At 35.6% G+C, this 20,489-nt stretch overlaps 1 protein-coding gene across 1 annotated transcript in view; it reads left to right on the forward strand.

Annotated features, from left to right (window-relative positions):
• Nucleotides 1–20,489, forward strand: part of LOC145246900 (D(2)-like dopamine receptor) — a 157,025-nt gene that overhangs the window by 98,452 nt on the left and 38,084 nt on the right. Inside the window, exon 2 of the mRNA XM_080108771.1 lies at nt 1,189–1,769. Within this exon, the coding sequence (XP_079964897.1) occupies nt 1,463–1,769 (307 nt within the window). The 5' untranslated portion in view covers nt 1,189–1,462. The remainder of the gene's footprint in view (nt 1–1,188; nt 1,770–20,489) is intronic.

Here is a 20,489-nt window from a genome sequence, read left to right on the forward strand (position 1 = left end):
AGAATTTTACTAGCAAATCTTCTTATGTAGTTTAAGATAGCGTCATAATTATTTGAATCATTCGAACTACTTTTGTCATTGTGAATGTTATTGACATAATGCTTTGGTCACTATAACTTTCTATATTTTCTATCTGCCTTTTGCGAACTCGGAAGTTGTTTGCTGAACTCAGGAAGCTGCGCGGAATTTTTAACTGAAATATTTATTTAATACACGATAATAAATTGTTTTCGTTGCGTTAGCCTTCACTGGATAAACGTATTTAGTATGTTATTGTACTTCTGCAGTTTATAGACTGTGTTGTTTTTAAATAGTATTTTAAATTTAAATCTAGATTTTACGGCCTATGTATTTTATTAACTTGTTCAGTGAATATTTAAACTATTTTCAAAAGCCTCCCTCCAATATTAATAATGGGTTTCTAAATAATAACATATTTCATCACGACCCATAAACTGTAGCAGAACCTTCTTATTATATTTGTAGTACGTTTGTACTATACATCGGCTAAAACTTTTATATATATCACATTTCAGACGATGTAACCTCCAACATTCTTCATGTGTATGTTGTCGAACGTCGCAATTTTCTACACTAACATTTTGAGAATAACATCGAAGACGATTGTAGTAGTTAGAATAATACATTATATAAATGAACGTGGCGTGTATGTTTATCCGTCATGTAAAAGTTAAAAACTACAAAATAAAGACATAGAAAGTTGGTGTTTTCTTGATCAGCGATTGGATAAATAGTATCTAAAAATTAGAAAAAGTATTTATTCTTCGTTGGATCAATTGGACCAGGTTTCGCCAGGTTTTAGTTTTATTATCTATTAATTTTGAAATGAAAGTGCCGGCTCATTATTCTATTATATAAAAGAGGGTTGTGCATGTTCAACTATATATGAAATAGTTTGGGTGGAGGAGACAAAGGGAGTGAAGGAGAGCCAGATAGAGAGCCAGATAGAGAGGGTGAGAGAAATTTTAATACTTAAATTTTACACTTTATCCCGACTAACGATAGATAATCATGTTAATCAAAATATAAATTATCAATCCTTAACTAAAAAGTTCTAAAAAATCGTTTCTGTGATTTAGTATGACCAAACCTATGAAGTTCTTTGACCGAAATGCCTAATATTTCAATTTCGCTTTTACTTAAGTATTTTTTCTTCTCTTTCTGCAGATTAAAACATTGCTCAGATCCTCTGCACACAGGACTATCAACGTGATGGAGCCTTTCCGCCATAGAAAGGCTATGTCTAAGTAAAACTTTTTATCTTTCGTTTTTTATCCATTCTATACCATTTGGGCCGCTGTACTAAAACGCACATTCGGAACAAACGCTCAATTTTACCAATCCTATCCTTGAACACCAGGACTTTTTGCCAAAGAAGAATAACTGAAAAGCCTGGATACCCATCCTTCACTTGAACCAATATCTACCTTTCGCCAAGACGATGCAACCCTGCTCCAACAGCACAATGCTCCAACTCATTCTGAATAACACAATAAACATGAACATGAACAATCTGACAGATGACCTGGTCTCGAGTGTCCGACAGCCGACGCATCTCCGATGGGGAATGCTGTCGCTGGTGTTAGTTATTATCTGTGCCGCATCGGGCAACTTATTGGTGTGTATGGCCGTATGCTGGGAACGGCGGCTCCAAAACATGACAAATTATTTTCTAATGTCGCTAGCAATTGCTGATTTTCTTGTCTCAATCGTGGTGATGCCTTTGGGCATGGTTGTGGAAATCTTTGGTAAGTATTTTTTCGTTACAGAGTTAAATCCATCAGAATGCTTTTATGTTTCCTAGTAAACAAGTCTATTTGTTCAATATTTTGTTACAATTTAATGATTTCTGCACTATCAATAACGCTTCAACACTGCCTTATCATCGCAATGTTACGCCTGTTTTACAAGTATTTAACGACATGTGCTCTGAAGAACTCACTCCACTTGTACCCCCTCGGCGTAGATATCTCCGACAAACTCGTCTAGCAAAACATCCTACCCTTTCACTGTAGAGGACCCTAAATGTCGGAAATCCTTTTGTTCTTTAGTTAGAGATTTTGACTTCCATCCCTGTTTCCCTGGCTCTACTTACATGCAAAAGTTTAAATATAATTGTTTCCTCTTCATTTCCTACCACTTTATCCACATCTTCCACATTTTTGCCCTTTCCTCATCAGTCTGAACAACTTGGCTGTGTCACCCCCCATTACTTCTGCTATCATCTGTCTTTTTATGACCGTCCAATCCCAGCTCTGATAAACATCGATTCTTCCGTATTGCTCTTGCCTGACCACGCATGCGTTGTTCTGCTAATTTAAATGCTACGCGTTCTTCCCATTCTCTAAGCATACGTTTTCTTTACCCCTTTATAGGCTTTACATTTTTATAAGGATTGCTTCTAAAGAAGCACTCCATAATTAACTCGTTAATCTCTTTACTCTACTCTATTCTAGCAGTTGAAGGATAACAACCGGGTGCTCACGCTGTTCCAAGATACACCTGCCGGGCGTTGGCCCTTCACTTTTGGTTCTAATCGCATTCAGGCCTTTATTCTACATTATTATTATTATTATTATTATTATTATTATTATTATTATTATTAATAATAATAATAATATTATAGGATAATAATAATAATAATAATAATAATAATAATAATAATAATAATAATAATAATAATAATAATAATAGGATATAGTGGGAGTGAGAATTGCCAGAGAGGGTCCCAAGGCACGAAGGGAGTTGGAACAGGAAATGTAAAAAAAAAAACGTGGACGGACGAGGAAAGGAGAGTACTGAGGGAATGCTTTGTAAGAAGTGAAAGTACCAAATCTGGTGGATATATCCGAAAAGTGAAGGAAGAATGGGAATCGAGAGGAAGAGGAGCTAGAAGTGTCGCGAGTTTGGTATCCCAGTTAAAACAAATTAAAAATAACAACCTACTTTCAGTGATTGCAAGAGAAGAGATTGAATGGATGGGTAGGAATGAAATGAATAACGGAAGTAAAATTGATGAAACTAACTCTGATGAAAGAACTGAGAGGGTGGAAGTGCAGAAGGGAAATGTAAGTGATGATGGGAGGCGGACAACTGAGGAGGTATGGAATCCTTTGGTTAGGTGAAGTAATGAGAAAGAGTTTGAAGGATCTAAGGCAGATTAGATCATTGACTCTGAGAGAATGTAAGGAGCAGATGTATGGAGAAGTGGTGATGAAGTTCGAACTTTGACTTCTATAGAAAAAGAAGTACTTCAGAAATTAAGAGAGGTTCTTCTTAGAGACGATATCATAGAGATTCCAAGTATGAAGAATAGTGATAGGCGGAAGGTGAAAAACGAGGTAAAAATAATTTAAGGAGTAATTCACAACATCATAAGAAAAACATATCGATTACGAAACTTTACAGGCTTCTGTATGCAGCGCCATACGTTATTGCGAATCGTTTTGGCCTATTAAAGAAGAAAAACGGAGAAATGTAGGATAGAAGGCCATACTGGCAGAGGCGGTTTCAGGAAAGTATTAAACGGTGGCGGAAAGACATTGGTAGAATCGAAGAAATAAGAAAAGGAGTTAAACTAGGTCAGAAAGTCAAGGACGAGCTTGAAAGGGGGTATAGATTGCTGGAAAATGGAACGATGAACGTTCTAACAATGTTGAAAGAGAAATGAAAATTTGAAACTTTGTTGGAAAAAGTGTTGCATTTCGGCAGAACAACCTTTTCCGGAACAATCAGTCTCAACTGTATAAAGAATTAAATGGTAGTAAACAGGCGTGAAATAACAACACCCCAAATGCAAAAGATGCCAGGAAGTTCTGGAGTGGGATTTGGTCTGTCGAAGGGCGATATAATAAGAAGGCTAGCTGGTTGGAAGAGGTCAGAGAGAGGCTATCAGAAATGCAGCAGATGAAAAACGTTGAAATAACTATCGATGACGTTAAGGCTCGCATACGAAAGATGACAAACTGGAAGGCACCTGGTTCAAATGGAGTGATGGGCTTCTGGTTTAAACAGTTTTCATGCCTTTATCCACCTATAGCTGCTGCTCTGCAAAGGGTTGTAGAGTCAGGAGATTTCCCTGATTTGTTTGTGAAGGGAAGAACAACACTGATTAGGAAAGATCCTGCAAAAGGAACAGATGCCAATAATTATAGACCAATTACATGTCTGCCATTGATGTGGAAACTGTTGACTGGAATATTTGCGGAGAAAATTTATGAACATCTACAGAGCAATTATGTTTTTCCTGACGAACAAGAGGGGTGCCGGAAAGGCTCGAGAGGTACCAAAAAGTAACTACTAATTGGTAAAGTCCTAATGCAGGATGCGAAGAAGAAGAGGAATCTGAGCGTAGCATGGATCGATTACAGAAAGGCTTATGGACATGGTTCCTCATTCCTGGATACGTGAAACACTATTGATGATGAAGTTTGCTGACAATGTGGTAGGGCTTTTGTAGGCAAGTATAGCTCAATGAAAAACGATGCTGACAGCAAACAGAGAGGAGATGGGGCATGTTGGCATTAAACGTGGAATATTTCAAAGAGATTCGTTATCGCCACTTCTTTTCGTAATGATAATGATGCCGCTGAGCATCATCTTGAAGAGAGAAAACTGGGGTATAACTTTGGATCCGGTGACAAACGTCTCAACCATCTACTGTTTATGGATGATTTGAAAATATTCGGTAGAAATGAAAAGGAAATGGAGAGACTGGTAAAACTTGTGGGGACATACTCAAAAGACATTGGGATGGAGTTTGGGATTTGTAAATATGCGGTGCTTGTGATGAAAAGATGAGTAAAGGTTCATTCGAATGGAATAGTTCTGCCTGCCAAATGGAGAAATCATGAAAGAAATAGAAGGTACAGGATGTAAGTATTTGGGATAGTTAGAGGGTGTAGGCATCATGAACAGAGAAATGAAGGAGAAAGTCAGGAAGGAGTATCTCAGAAGAGTGAAACTAATTGCAAAGTCGAAACTGTATGGAGGAAACTTAATGAAAGCAGTAACGCATGGACAGTCAATGTTTTAAAACACAGTGCAGGAATTTTAGAATGGTCTGACAAGGATTTGCATGTCATGGAAATCAAAACAAGAAAAGTTTTAGCAATGTTTGATATATTTCACATTCGAAGTAGCGTAACAAGGCTGTATAAAAAGAAGAAAAATGATGGGAGAGGATTGAAAAGTGTAAAAGATTGTGTTAGAACCGAGGAGGTGTCGTTGAAGGAGCATCAGGTTAGAAGTGAGGAGTGGATGCTTAAGGTGGTGGCCAATGAAGTGCAGGTATGTGAGACCAAGGCTGATTATGTGAAACGTGTGGATAGAGAAAGGGCAGAGGAACTGACTAGGAAGAAAATGCATTGAAGGTTATTCCAGTATATAGCAGAAGTGGCTGATGTAAGATCATGGCAATGGCTTAGAGCTGGGTATCTGGCTAAGAGTACTGAAGCTTTTGTTTGTGCAGCAAAAGAGTAGGCATTAGGAACACGATTGTTCAGAAAAGTGGTTCTAGAAGAGGAAGTTGATGCAGAATGCTGGATTTGTAGTAAGACCTCAGAGTCAATTGGGCAGCTTGCAACAGGATGTAGGGGACTGGCCTAGAGAGAGTACCGCAAAAGACACAATCGTATGGGACTCCGGATATATAGGGAGGTGTGTAAGAGGGTTGGAGTTAAGTGTGCTAGAAAATGGTTTGAGGAGGTGCCTGATGAAGTGAGAACAAGTTAGGATGGCGAGGTAGAGGTATGGTCGGACAAAAGTGTCATATCGATCAAGAAATTGGAACATAATCGTCCGGATTTGGTCGTCATTGACAAGGTCTCAAAAAACTGGCAGATTGTTGACTTTTCAGTACTTTGGGACAGGAATATGAGAGAGAAGGAGAATGAGAAGTGGAGCAATTATGCTCCATTGGCCTTGGAGATAAGGCGTATATACGGGGTTAAAACACAAATAATCCCGGTCGTAATTGGTACACTAGGAGTAGTATCAAGTCGTCTGGAAGGACAATTCTAATAACTGTAAATCCCCGATGTTTTAGGCGGCCTTCAGACCTCTGCAATTATGGGTACCGCTAACATCCTTAGGAAAACCCTTGATCTTTGAAGCTCCTGTTTTGAAGCCGGGATTAAGGGAAATCCTCTGGAAATTAATACCATCCCTTTCCAGAGAGACGATTTATTATTATTATTATTATTATTATTATTATTATTATTACTCACTAGGAGTTTTCACACAGGTTATCGTCAGATAATTCTCTGGAGAAAGAATTGTAGTGTTCCCTTTTGTTTGAGTGACAACAAGTCTCCCCAAATGTTTCATACTCTCCGCCTCTTTGATACCATTTGCAAATTAATTTGTGTTATCCCAACAACCGTTTACCATTGGTTATTCGTTAGTAGGGATCATTGATCTTGAATTTGAGTAGCAAGAAGCCTCCCCAATGCCCAAGTTTTCTTCGCACTCATCCGGTGGAGGCTCAGTATTTCTATCCTTCTTGACCCTTTGACTATTTAGTGCGGTGCTAATCGTACTGACACCAGGTTTTGGGGGAAGAGGGAGAAAAGGAAGGGGAGTGGGAGGGAAAGGGCGGATGGGGAAGAGAAATAGGCACTTATCACTTTTGGTGTATTAGTTCTCTTGCTTTCTTCTGATGCAGTTTATATATGCCCGGTTAGAATTTGTCGCTAATGTGGATTGGTTTCTGAATTCAATAGTTTTCCTTAAGATTGCAGCAGTTCTCACAATTACTGTTCATTGCAACATCTCAGTCTTCCCGAATCGATTTCTCCTAGTCTTTTGTGCAAGGTTTTGGGATTGTTCGTAGTTCTCCTACACTTAGTGGTGTTAATTTTCTTTGGCTTCAATATTCCTTTAAATTCCTTGGCAAGTTCTGCCTATTTATTTCATGTTTCTGTCACTTTGATCTTCACTCTGTCGTCTGCTGGGGCAGCAACATTTACAATTTCGCCGTTTCCTTTATTCTTGTTAATTATTATGACATCCGATCTTTTGCTTAAATGGGTTTATCTGTTTGTATCTTCATGTCCCAAAGGATTCTGTTTTTCATTTTCCTGTACTTTCTCTGGTTTGTGTTTGAACCATTTATCAGCATGTTCGAGGTGTAATCGTCTGCAGAGTTTCCAGTGCTCTGCCTTCCCCATGTAATCGTGCCTGTCCTTACATTCCTTTTGGACTAGTGTGCTGCATTCACTCCTATGTTCTTAAATGTACATTTTGTGCTTTCTACGCAGTATTCTACATTTATATTTCCTCTTCCTCCTTCGCTTCTTTTCACAAGACTCGACCAGTATCGTCTTTTGGGCGTAATGGATTGTGCATTGTCATTAATTTTCTCGCCCTTTGAGTAACGTGCCTAGGTCCATTCTATGAACGGTTCGGAGTTCCTTAATAGCGATACTACCCAAGTGTTTATTCTGTTAGTTAAATTTCTATTGTATAGCTTCGTTTCAAGCATTTCCTCGTTTTTCTCAGGTACTCTTTTCCAAACTTAGCTTTTATTTCTGTAGATTTAATTGTGTCTGCTTCTAAAACCCATAGATATGTATGTCATTTTCACTGAGCATTCTCATCCCCTCTTGGTTAGAAAGTTCCATAACGTCTGATGTCTTCAGATTTTCCCTTTCTTCGTCTTTAGTTTTGTTGGCGTCCTTCAGTATGAATAGTCGATAGAAAACCGCGCCTAAAGTTTGTCATGTTGAGTAATGACATTTGCTGCTGTGATTGTGCAGACCAATGATGGAGCAGCATATGCTCGTCCTTCTCACAGGGGTACCCTCAGTCAGTTTGAATTCACGATGCCAGCGTTTTAAAGGTCATATGATTTGGCATTATCACCATAAGCTTCTTTCATTTCATCAAAATTTCCTGTGGTGTGCGTCCGTTCAAATACAAAAACCGTATCACTGCTCGACATTCAACAGGCTCAATTTCACACCTGACTCAGTTCAAACACCTGTAAAACAGAAACCCTAATTAGTTCAGAGCTGTAATTTGCCACATTACCTGTAGACATGTATAAATCATTGCACATGCATAATTTCAGCTAGATCAGACAACTGGAAGTGGGTCAGGGACATTACTTATTGCACGCTCCTCGTAAATAGATGATGTCTGCAACCAGGGCAGATAAGAGTCTGTTGGTCGTAGTGACAAAAAAATCAGTCCGTACTTAATAAAAAGACGTGTCTTGTTAAATGTAACAAAATGTGCCTTGTATTCTGTAAACATATGTGTATTGTCATCTGAAACAAAATAGGTTTTATGTGTAACATATTTGTCAGGTAGTTTATGTAATTCTTTCCCTAAGTTCGGTTACTGTTATATTTAATGAAACTATGGAGAGCTTCCTATATTTCCAGTTTCTTTTTTTCTTTTTTCTTTTCTAAACAACATGTGTTATTATTATGAGGGGACCACCCTCTGAATGGACTCAACCATCATCCATATATACAGAACTCTTAACGATCTCAGGTAGGGGTCTAGTTCCGGAGTTAACTTCGCTTGCTTAGTGGAATGCAAAACACTCTTTTTATTCTGTATCTCTTTGTTTGTCTTTTATTAATACATTTCTTGACTTACACCGTATTGTGGCTAATTCAGAGTAATAACGGTTATGTTATATGTAAGTATGTGTTCTTTTTTTTGTAATATGCAACAAAATTAGTTTTATTGTAATATGCAACAAAATATGTTTATGTCACAACATACGTCTACTAGTATCTAACAAAATTTGTATTGCAGCATGTAACAACATGTGTTCTGTAACATGTAACAAGATGTGTAGTATATGACAATGTGTGTAATATGTACCCAGATGTAACGGGGTTATCGTGTTTTAATTTGCTTGAAGCGTCATTTGTACTTGATTAGTAATGGAGCTGTTTTGGAGAGAAGTTACTTGAAGCGATTATTGATATACGTTGATATTTAGTAACGCAAAAAAATGACACCGGTAAAACACTGGTTCTGCCAGTGTAGTTCATAATAATTAGCCATTTATTCACTTGTTTCTGTTGTGTGTGTACTGTGTGAGGATTGGGCGTTTAGAATGTTTCCACTCTTGTTTATTCAACGTGGTGATAAAATCGATTACAATATTCGTTAAGTTAAACAAGTACGAAATAACCCTAAGTAGTTTGTCTGGCTGCCAGGTTCATACGTAACAATTTGGATACACATGAGCATGGTCCTTGCATGTAAACTCTCCTTCCCACCTATATTTGTGTACAATATACACTCAACAACACACACGCACGGATACACGCACACACACATATATATATATATATATATATATATATATATATATATATATGCATATATATGTGTGTGTGTGTGTGTTTGTGTGTGTGTGTGTAAATATATATATTTTAGCGTATATCTTTTAATTGACATAGATTATTCATGATGAAAACTCGATTAATGTTATTATTTAATAACAGCGCATATATAACCATAAAATGGTAAAGTCTATGTCTTCTGTCTTCACCACTTTTCATCATATGAAACGTATGACGTGCCCCTTCTGAGGTTTTGCTTTATTATCCGATCGTGGTGAATTAATTTTAAAAAAATAATTTCCTCAGTTCGCATGGAAGGCCGCTAAGGTGCTACGTGCCAGTCTGTATTTAATTGACTTCCTCTATCAAAAAGAGCATTTTAAATGGGGATAACAATTATCTGCTCTTTTTGACTAAAATACGGTCTATAGGCTTGTTTGTTGTATAAAATAGATAATAGATAGATAGATAGATTTGTTAAGCAATCGGCTGTCTGTCGTTATAAGAAATGGTAGGTCAGAGAGGTTTAGCATATATTTTTAACATGAAAAGATAAATAATTCAACACATATATATTACTTTTTTATTTTAATGAACAGGATCAAAGAACGAATAGGTAATATATAGAAATTTTAAAGGATGATAATATATATATATATATAAGTTCATAAGTCTTTCTTCTCTTTTTCCTTTTTCTTTTTTTGTATATGTATACGTGTAGATATGTCTCGCAGACCAAACTCCCAGCAAAAAAGTAAAGACAAGTTTACAACAAAGATAATTTACAGAGTTATGCCCGTTTCATAATTAATTCATATGATATTTTTTATAATAGACCAAGAGACGTTAATCCGGTTGATTTCCTGTTTATTTCTTTTGTCTGTTTTTCTTTCTTTCGTATGATATATGTTTTTATCAAGCTCTAGCTAGACTTCTGAGTTTTTGATATTTTATAGTTTCTCTTACCTTGGTTCGATATATATATCTTTATGACTGACAAATGAAAAGAGTAAAGGATTAACCAACCTTTAGTTTTATACTGGTTGACAACAAATATGTTTTTCCTTTTCATATTTCTCGTAGTGTTGTCTTCCTTTTACCAGCGGAGTCGCATAGATACCTATCGTTCTTGAGATCTTTTCTGCAACTGGCTTGCGTTTCAAATTCTTAATGGTCAACTTTATGAACACGCTGAACACATTTTTCTGAATTTTAAATATATCAGCGTTTTCTCTTCGGTGTCGCCGGCGTTTTTTCTATCGTCATAGTTCACGTGGTCATTCAAAATCCTTCGCATCTTAAAATTTTAACCATTAAATTTATCTATTTTTATTAATACGATATTGATATATCTCAATATCGTATTAATAAAAACGTCATATATTTCCTTCGTACATATATGAAAAATAAAGAATAAAATAAATGAAACAGTGTGATTTATAAGTAGGAATTAAAATAAGAATATGGAAGACCTGAAACTCAACGTTTCGTTTAAATGGTACTTTGGTTTTAAAGAGCTAAACTCTTAATATGATTTACGCAACAATTAAGTGTCATGTTATTTAATTTCGGCCACGGCCGCCAGTTTCCGTAATTGTTCAGGGACGGCAATCGCCACCAATAACTATTGTAGTTTACTTTTTTTTGCAAGGTGGAGGGCAGGCTTCCACCGGGAAACGCCAGTTAACGGGTCCTGCGAGTATGTTTATATATATATATATAGTTTTTTTTTATTATTCTTTATGCAAATACAGTCATATATTGCTACGATGTACAGACCGTTTCGATCTTAATAGATCTCATAAGGCGAGAAAAATTTTAATTAAAAAGGATTCAAGACCATAGAAAATATAATATACCATGCCTGGCGTGAAGCAAGGTTTTAAATTTAATTACAAAATTACAATTTCAGTAAAAGAAGGGGGGGTAAAAGGATAGTCTTGATGGAAGATCAAAGAGAGTGATCAGAAGGAAAAGGGTAACACAGTGATATAGAGTGGGTATGAATTCACTAATGGTGAGAAAGGGAAAAAGAAGAGGTGGGAAGGAGAGTTTACATGCAAGGACGCTGGTGTCAGGAAGAGATATTTACTATTTTATAATTTAAGTCATTTGAATATATATATATATATATATATATATATATATGTGTATATATATATATATATATATATATATATATTCCAGGTTGAAAGGTATCCAAATATTAAGAATAATTGAATTTCAACAAGGGTCGTTGATAGTGCTCAATCAAAGAGAGTAAATAATAGTTTTTATTTTTCCATTATATAAATAGTTATTATCTTGCTATGATATCAGGTTTTATAGACAGACGATTGGACCAATTTAGTCTTCATGGTCGAGACATTTTTAAATTATTTTAATTGTGAATTAGTTAATATCGCCCCATGAGATTCTCTTTTGCTACCTGCCAACTGTTTTCGTTTGTATGACCTTCTTTCTGCTCCTCCCTTCTGCCTTTTTTCTCCCTCTTAGTGAATTCATACCCTCTCTATACCTTTCTGTTATCCTTTTTCTTCTTATGTCTTTCTATAATCTTCCCCAAAAACTATTCTTTTACCTCACCCTTCCTTAATAGAAATTTGATTTTTGCAATTAAATTTAAATCCATAAGAACATTAACATTGCTTCACGCAATTCATGGCAAAATATATTTTCTCTTCTCTAAAATTGAAAATGGTCTTGAACCTTTTTAATTTTGAATTTTCTGGCCTGGTGAGATCAATTATGATCGAAACGGTCTGCATATCGTAGCAAGATATGACTGTATTTACATAAAGAAAAATACTATATATACTATATATATATATATATATATATATATATAATGCGTTTAATTAGCTAGCTAGCTAACTATCTATCCATACATCTGTCTCTTTATAGCTAAAATTTAACATACTGTCTTTTGCTGGGGGAAAATATCGTCGGGCAATTCGTCAGCTGTTTCGCGCCTGCATTGTGCAAAAAAAGTACTCTTTACGCGGGAGAATATCGAATTTCTCTTCGCTGAAATATTGACGAATTCAGGCTCCATGTTTTTTTTTTACTCTCTCGCAAAGTGGAATTTTATCGATCGCATAATGCAAAGAATCGAGCACAGCGAGATCTTGTGTTTATCATAGAGTAAGCCAATAATGATTACCTATTTAAAAGAAAAAGAAATCATGTATTGATTATCTCATAAAGTAGGACAGTCGAGGGTGCATGAAACACATAGTGGGAGGAGGAAGGGGGTTGAAAAAAATAAGCACTCCCTCTCAGAGAAGCAGGTGGTATTTACAGTGTAGTACACCGTGGACAAAAGCAATTGTTTGATTCTAGTCTATCCGCAACGGTTCGATTCGATTCCGAGATTTTTTGAAAAGGATGAAAAAAAGTTGGCGATCAGAGACTGTTGCAAAATATCGCCATCATTTTCACGCTATGTAGTTTCATGTGGCAGATTTAGAACGTGTATGGTTACCATTTTCTTATGGTCATTTCAAGGGACGATCTAGAGATACCTATATTAAGTTCAATGTATTATAAAAAGAACTTTATCTGTAGATATACACAAGATATTTGGCACGTTTGGTTACCTAGTAAGTTCGTATTGGAACTAGGAAAAGATTACTTTGAAAAGTAAATTGTTATATATTTAAAAAAAAACAGAAAACACTTCATAATAAGTCTTTTTCTGCTTGTTGAATATCCCCTCTCTCCCTCTGTCCCTTCTTTTCTCTCTCTCTCTCTCTCTCCTCCCTCTCTCCCTCTTTCTTCCCGCTTTTCTTGAATTACGGTTTTATAATATTTTAATCATGTGAAAATCCTTTTTGTTCCCTTATACTTGTTTTTTTCAAGCGGGGAAGGGATTTAAACACAAGGTCAGTTTTAATGAAAAGAGACTTTAAATCCCTTAAAAGATGTACTCAGGATTTTAACAAAAATAATAATTACCTCTATCTAGAGGGACTATTCTTTCACTGACCTAAATCAGTAAAGCTGAAGCGTAGTATCACAACTAATATTAGATATTGCTGCTCACAAAAATGTCAAGTAAGGATGAGTTGTATTATTTCATTATCTGAACTACTGTTCTTATTTTAAGTGGTATTCTTACAACGTTTCAGTCGATGTAACCTCCTAACTTCTTTTAGTGTATCTTGTCAAACCAAACATTCGAATATTTTTTGGTGGTATTGCATTATAAATGTTGAATATATATTTATATTTATTTATGTACGTACTGCTTTCTTTCTCGAATAAGATATATATATATATATATATATATTATTTTTAAAGTATAATTATCCACTGACACGTGTTTCGTCGTCTGCGACTCATCAGAGTGGCTGAATCTAGCCTAAACCCCTTACCGTTCACCCATCTCGCACGACTGTCTGGATATATCGCGATTTACTTAGATGCTGTTTGTTTTGGTTTTAGCGATATGTTTTGAATGAATTCAATTATTTACGAAAGTGCATTTTTACCTAAATGCGAGTTGGGAATAATTTTCCCTTTAACCAATTTGGTACCCCCCCACATAGGGAGGGGTATATATATCATTTTTAAAATGTAAAGTATTCCCAACTCGCATTTAGGTAAAAATGCACTTTCGTAAAAAATTGAATTCGTTCAAAACATATCGCTAAAAGCAAAACAAACAACATCTAAGTAAATCGCGATATATCAAGACAGTCGTGCGAGATGGGTGAACGGTAAGGGGTTTAGCTTCATTACCGTGGGGTCTCTATTTCGAATCTCGCTAGATTCAGCTACTCTGATGAGTCCTAGACGACGAAAAACGTGTCAGTGGATAATTATATTTAAAAATAATATATATATACCGCTCCGCTCCTCATATGGGGGTACCAAATTGGTTAAAGGGAAAATTAATCCTAACTCGCATTTAGGTAAAAATGCACTTTCGTAAATAATTGAATTCATTCAAAACATATAGCTAAAACCAAAACAGACAACATCTATATATATATATATATATAGTCTTGGACTTCCGGTTCGTTTACTGTCATGGCTCTTGTGGGCTGCAACGTTGTTTGGCTGTGGAATTTATTATATATATATATATATATATATATGTGTGTGTGTGTGTGTGTGTGTGTGTGTGTGTGTGTGTGTGTATTCGTATGAATATAATTTTTGCTTTCATTATGCAGAAGAAATCCAAATAGTTATGCGAGGGTAATATTTATTTATATTCCAGACGTTTAGATCAGCATGATGCCTCGGGTTTTAAGTTGGGAGAGCTAACACAAAACAAAAAACACTCTTGAGTTAAATTTAGCTAGATAGTAGGATTTCTTTCGATATGATTAATCTATTTCCTGTGGACTCGAAAATGGCGGAGCCATTTTTTTTATTTCACACGAAAGTACGAATGTATCTTTAAATGTTCTGGTTTTATATCGGAATGCATCAAATAAGCATCGAAAATCAATGATCGAAAAACTCCGGTTAAAACAGGAAGTCCGATTTTGACCAAAGTTTACACTTTTATACAACCTTACATCAAGACTCAATGCAAAAAGTTTTATCAGTGCACAAGCAGAAAGGTCCAGCCTATAATATAAACTGTAGACAGGGTGCGTGCGAAATGAAGGTTTCCTTTTAGAAGATAATTGGACAATAATGCTTGACTTTTCTACAATTAATCTTTATTCAATGATTATCTAAAACAGATTTTTTTAAAATTAACAATTGGTTCTTTCATAAAGCATGGGCGCGTTTGAAATCAATATTTTATTATAGAACACAATCATGACTTTTGCATTTTAAACTTTAACTGAAGCCATTATTTACAGATAATTTTAGAAAATCAACAGTCTATTCTGTGCAGTGCTATATAACCTAGAATGTATTGTAGACTAAGGCATGTGAAGCTTCCTCCCATTACACTGCGGGGGATCGCTAACTAAAAAAGGCAATCAATCGATTTAATTAAAAAATGGGCGATTTCACTGATTTCGATTACAAAAATATGGCAGGATGAAACATCTGTTCATCATCATTCAATTACGGACAAAGTATAGTTTCTCTGACCGTATATAGATATATACGGCATCATCACGCTGACACATTGGTTCTCATCAGGTCACCGAAGTTAAGCAACGATGAGCTTGGCTAGTACCAGATGGGTGACCGTTGAGAATTGTAGACGCTGTATGTGACCTCTGCTTATCTCAGCATTACTTCCAGTCGTACTGAACCTCCACTTTTCTCGCGTATTTAACAACACTGTCTCAGTAGAGATGTGCTTGGAGATTGAACAACATTTGCCACAAAAATTCCACGCGCAAGCACCTTTACAGTAGGCATCCATAGTCTGCCAAGACTGAAGGAAGCTACCATATATATATATATATATATATATATATATATATATATATTCTATATATTTATAAGAGTGAGCAGCTGTTTGAAGACACTTCTCAAACTATATACTCAACGAATTTTTGATCTACAAACTTGAAATTTAGTATATAGTATATTCAAACATCTAAACTTTTAAATCCGTAATTATTTGGAAGAAAGACCTGCTAAGGAGTCAAATTTGAATAATTGTTACGCTAGAGTGACCGGATTATTATTTGTTTGCGAACTGTTTTACGAATGCGCATGCGTGAATAGTTCATATTACATATTACTTATGTTAAAAAATAAGTTATTCAAAGACACATTTTGAAGACCATGTCAACTTAGTCTAACGGTTATCGTACTTGACTTACTATCTTTTGGTTTCGATCTCAGCTCAAGTATTTTTTTTATTTACGAGAAGTTAACTCTTTGGAAAAAAAACATAATACTCGCATGCATATGTCGCAGTTTCTGTATAAATTAAAATGTAATATTTATCCGTATTTTACGATGGAGCATCGCCGTGCAGCCAACTAGTTATATATAAGAAGAGAAAAAAGAGTAAACAGACAGATTAAGATAGTAGAGACAGAAATTGCAAACAAGAGAAAATGTAAATGCTCTCAATATATTAGGAATTAAGAATCCACTCAAGTTGCAGTAGTACTTGCTATGCTTCTTTAACAATATTTCCTGAAGATCTTTATTTCCTCTGATAGCCCTTTTCCATTTAATTTCGTTTATGTTTGTTAACAACTAATTAAATCATTTTGATCGCAATTTGACATTTTACAAAGTCTAATGATATTTTCCTTGAGGAAATAATAAGTCCTTTTGCAACAAAAGTGACAAAGTTATTATTCACTTTCTCTTTAATAAATAAATAAATACAAATTTCATTTTTCATCCAATCTAAAACATCTGTATAATAATACCTAATGTATGTCATGTTTGTAAGTGTGTTATCACCTGTCTCACACATTTTAAAACTATGATTAGAATTTAATCTGATGTCGCTAAAGAAAGCAATTCCGACTTTATTTATTTTTAAATTAATTGTTTCCGCCCGGAAATTATGTCGTCACGTCGATTTTAACACTTAAAGTTTAAGCAAATATCTTTTTTTTCAATTATATTCACCCAAACGTTACCACTTACACGTAAAGGTAACGTGTGAATTAGAGGATAGAAAAATAGAGAATCCTCAGTTGGGAAGTGAGGTAGCGATGTGACAGTGCTGCAGCTTTATAGGCAGTGTAAGACCTATAGTTTTCAGACATTATGAGGTACCTTATTTAAAAGAGAGAGACTAGTTGTTGGTGCAACAACCCATATGTGACAATAAAGACTCATGCATGAGCGAATAGATATCTTGTAGATATATTGGAAACTAGCAGCTGATAGAAGTTTATTAGCAAAATAGAAGGAGTCATTTTTTTACAGTAGACTGCTAAGTATTTTTATGTCATTGTTCTATTTAATGTTACTTGTAAATGTTAGAGCGGGATATTTGAGTGTTGGTCTCTTTGGTAGGGTGCAAATTAGCTATGCCAATCGGTGGTTAGTAAGGTTAAAGGAATGAGCTTGGTTTTGATACAATTAAATGTAACAATCTATTTCACTCTAGACTAGGGCTCCCTTTCCAAGGATTTAGCCGTTACCTTGGTATGTGTGCGTCTATTTGCTTGCTTGTTGTAGATAGAGCGTAGAGTGATCAGTAAATATATCCATAAGAATTTTCAATGACCGAGAGAACGGAATTAATTTTCGACCTACAATCTGTAGTGGAATGGGGACAAAAATGGATTGTCACTTTCAATGCTGCCAAGACGAAACTTATTTCTTTCAATAATTACCAGAAACCTTCTCTACCACCAAGAGCAATGGTCAAGAACACATTACCCGAAAGTACTTCATTTAAACTCCTCGGCCTAACGTTTACAGGGAACATGAACTGGAATAGATACATTGAGAGCATTGCCAAGACTGCTGCAAACAGGTGGGCTCTCTCTACCGTGCTAGAAAAACTACTTACGCCTAAAAATATCATGTACCTCTGTAAGGCCACCATTCCCGCATGTATGGAATACTGTTGTCACATTTCGGCTGGTGCATCTGCTGTTTGTCTCTCACTCCTGAACAGGGTTAAAAAAACAGTCGCTAACCTGATAGGTCCTGGGCTGTCATCTAGACTCACACCGACGAAATGTTGCATCACTATGCATGTTCTATTAGTACTTTAATGGTGAATGCTCTGACAAACTACAAGCACATGTATCCCCTCGACGTTACTGCCCTCGACAAACCCCGCAAGCAGCTAAGTCCCACCTCTTCACGGTACATATCCCTAGGTGTAAGAAAGCCTTTTACTCCAATAGTTTCTTCCCCAGAACTGCTAAACTTTGGAATTCCCTTCCGGGATTCTGCTTTCCCAACTGTACTGACATGCAAAAGTTCAAGTATAATGTGAACAAACATCTTTCTACTCATCTCCCTTCATAATGCCCCTGCAACTTATGTCCCCGATAGTAGCCCCCTACTTCAAAGTGGCACTGTGCCTTGTTTGGGGTGAAAATTGATTAAAAAACGATGATTAATTAATTTTCGTTAAAGCTGCTAACGATCTATATTACCCCAGTGCTTAACCCGTGAATGTAAGTTGGCATATGTAGTAACCCACAAACATATTGTTTCACTGTGTCACAACTGTCTGTTCTTACCCGACAAGAAAGTATTTTTACCTATGAGTGAACCACCATTATTCTGGAAACGATCGGAATTTTTATCTATCACGGTAGCATTAGGTGCTAGAAATTAATTAAAATCTAGTCAACATTTCAAGTAGTTGTAATTACTCTATCACTCTGTATGATTAATGATGCAATTGTAAAGAAAGCCCTATAAAAAGATCAATCATAGATTTTTCTTCCGCGCCATTTTACAATGATTCGAACAGAGGCATATAGTTTGTATTAAGGTTTTTGATAAAAAATATCGTAGGGTTAGAAACTAATAAATTGCTAAGAGAACTTTAGCAGTGTATTATTTCAATTTTATGCCGCATTTATACGGCATAATTAAGTTGACACACCGCTTCTTGTGAGATAACCGAAATTAAGCGACGTTGTGTTTGGCCTGTACCAGATATCTGACTATTAAAATACTAGGTGCTGTATGTGTTCATATAAGCCGGTATAATAATAACTCGGAGGAATTGAACAGTCCCAGGTTACTCTTGGACAAGGTGTAGCGCTTGTTAGCTTTCCATTGATAATCTGGAGAGTTATCATGCAGCGACCACGTAAAGTTTCTCAGCTATGGGAAAGAAAATAAATCTAGGAAATCAGGTCTCTGTTAAAAAATAAACTAACTAGGCACAATCCGTTTGTCCTGTACGTCAATCTTTTTTATGATGGTGTCTCAATTAAAACATCCGCTTCGAATTTATCATGAACCAGCATGGAAGTAATAAGGCTCAGAAACTGTGATGAGGATGCTTATGTTAGTGTACAGTTTGTCTAACCTGACATTGGGATTTTGGGGGTGTTATTTTAAAACGTTCCGAGTGATGTAACCTTGTCGAACTTGGAATCTATACGGAACATCTAACTCATGTCTGATTTACTCCACGGAGTTTGATTGTTATCGTTCTATTAGGCCTTGCCGGGTAGAAGTCTTTAAGTAAATTTATTTTGGGTCGTTATTAGTATCGCTTTTAGTGCGGACTGAACCATCAGCTTCCAGAAGATTGTCACGTAGAACTGGACATTACTTGACAGTTGCACTACATGTAAATTATGCAGTAATTCACTAACTCGACATAAAAATCCCCGAGTCCGACAAGATGCTTCTAAAAAGGGCAGATGTTTCATCGGTCAAACGTTGTTAGTATAGCATCTAAAATTAGAATAGTAGTTCGAATAATCCAAAAATTACAAATTATCAATCGTCATCCCAAAGATACCGAAACAAAATTTCTCACGTTATTTACATTCATTTAAACAATTTTCTTTTTAATATGGAGTTGTAGACTAGTTAATCATAGTACCTAGTTACGTATGGTTATATAAATTAATTAAACTTCAAATCATCTTGTTTTTCTCCAGTGTTTGATTTTTACGTTCATGTTAAAGAGATCCTTCCGAGCTGTGGACAATTTTGTAGTTGTAATCAAACCCCTCTCATGATTATAGTAGTATTTATTTAAATAAAGAAAGATATAACAAAAGTAATTTTAAAAAAAAACAAAAAAAAACGGGTTGTTTATTCATCAAAATTTGACCTCCAAATCAATAGGGAGCAGATAAAATTACAGCGAACTAGAGAGAGGGAGAGGTAAAAGCTTATTTAAGCGCATGACTTAATTATTGTAACGCTTCATAAGAAAATCTTAAAACAGTTTCTGTCTGTTCGAATCTCTCAGCTAGATTATGTAGATTGTAACCGCTATCCACTTTATCACCGACATGAAGTCACTTCCGTCTAGGTTTTATCGCTTCCTATACTTACGAAAATAATTCTTATGTTCTGAAATGTCATCCCCATGAGATATTAATGGCTTTTTATCTTGTGTATATTATCTAGAACGTAATGCCATTTTGTAATAGTAAAATGAGCCAAGAATGGATGGCAAAAATAAATAACTATTGCAGAGAAAAGAAAATTATTCAACTCTGAATATTAAAGGTAGTTTTCCCAAGGAAAAAGTAACAGTATTAAAGAATAATAGTATTAATCCAGTTTAGATCAAAGTGCCTCCTGTTTTGTGTCAAGCTATCACTG

This window comes from Euprymna scolopes, chromosome 24 (genome assembly GCF_053919585.1).
Source record: "Euprymna scolopes isolate OS-2025 chromosome 24, ASM5391958v1, whole genome shotgun sequence".
Classification (NCBI taxonomy): domain Eukaryota; kingdom Metazoa; phylum Mollusca; class Cephalopoda; order Sepiida; family Sepiolidae; genus Euprymna; species Euprymna scolopes.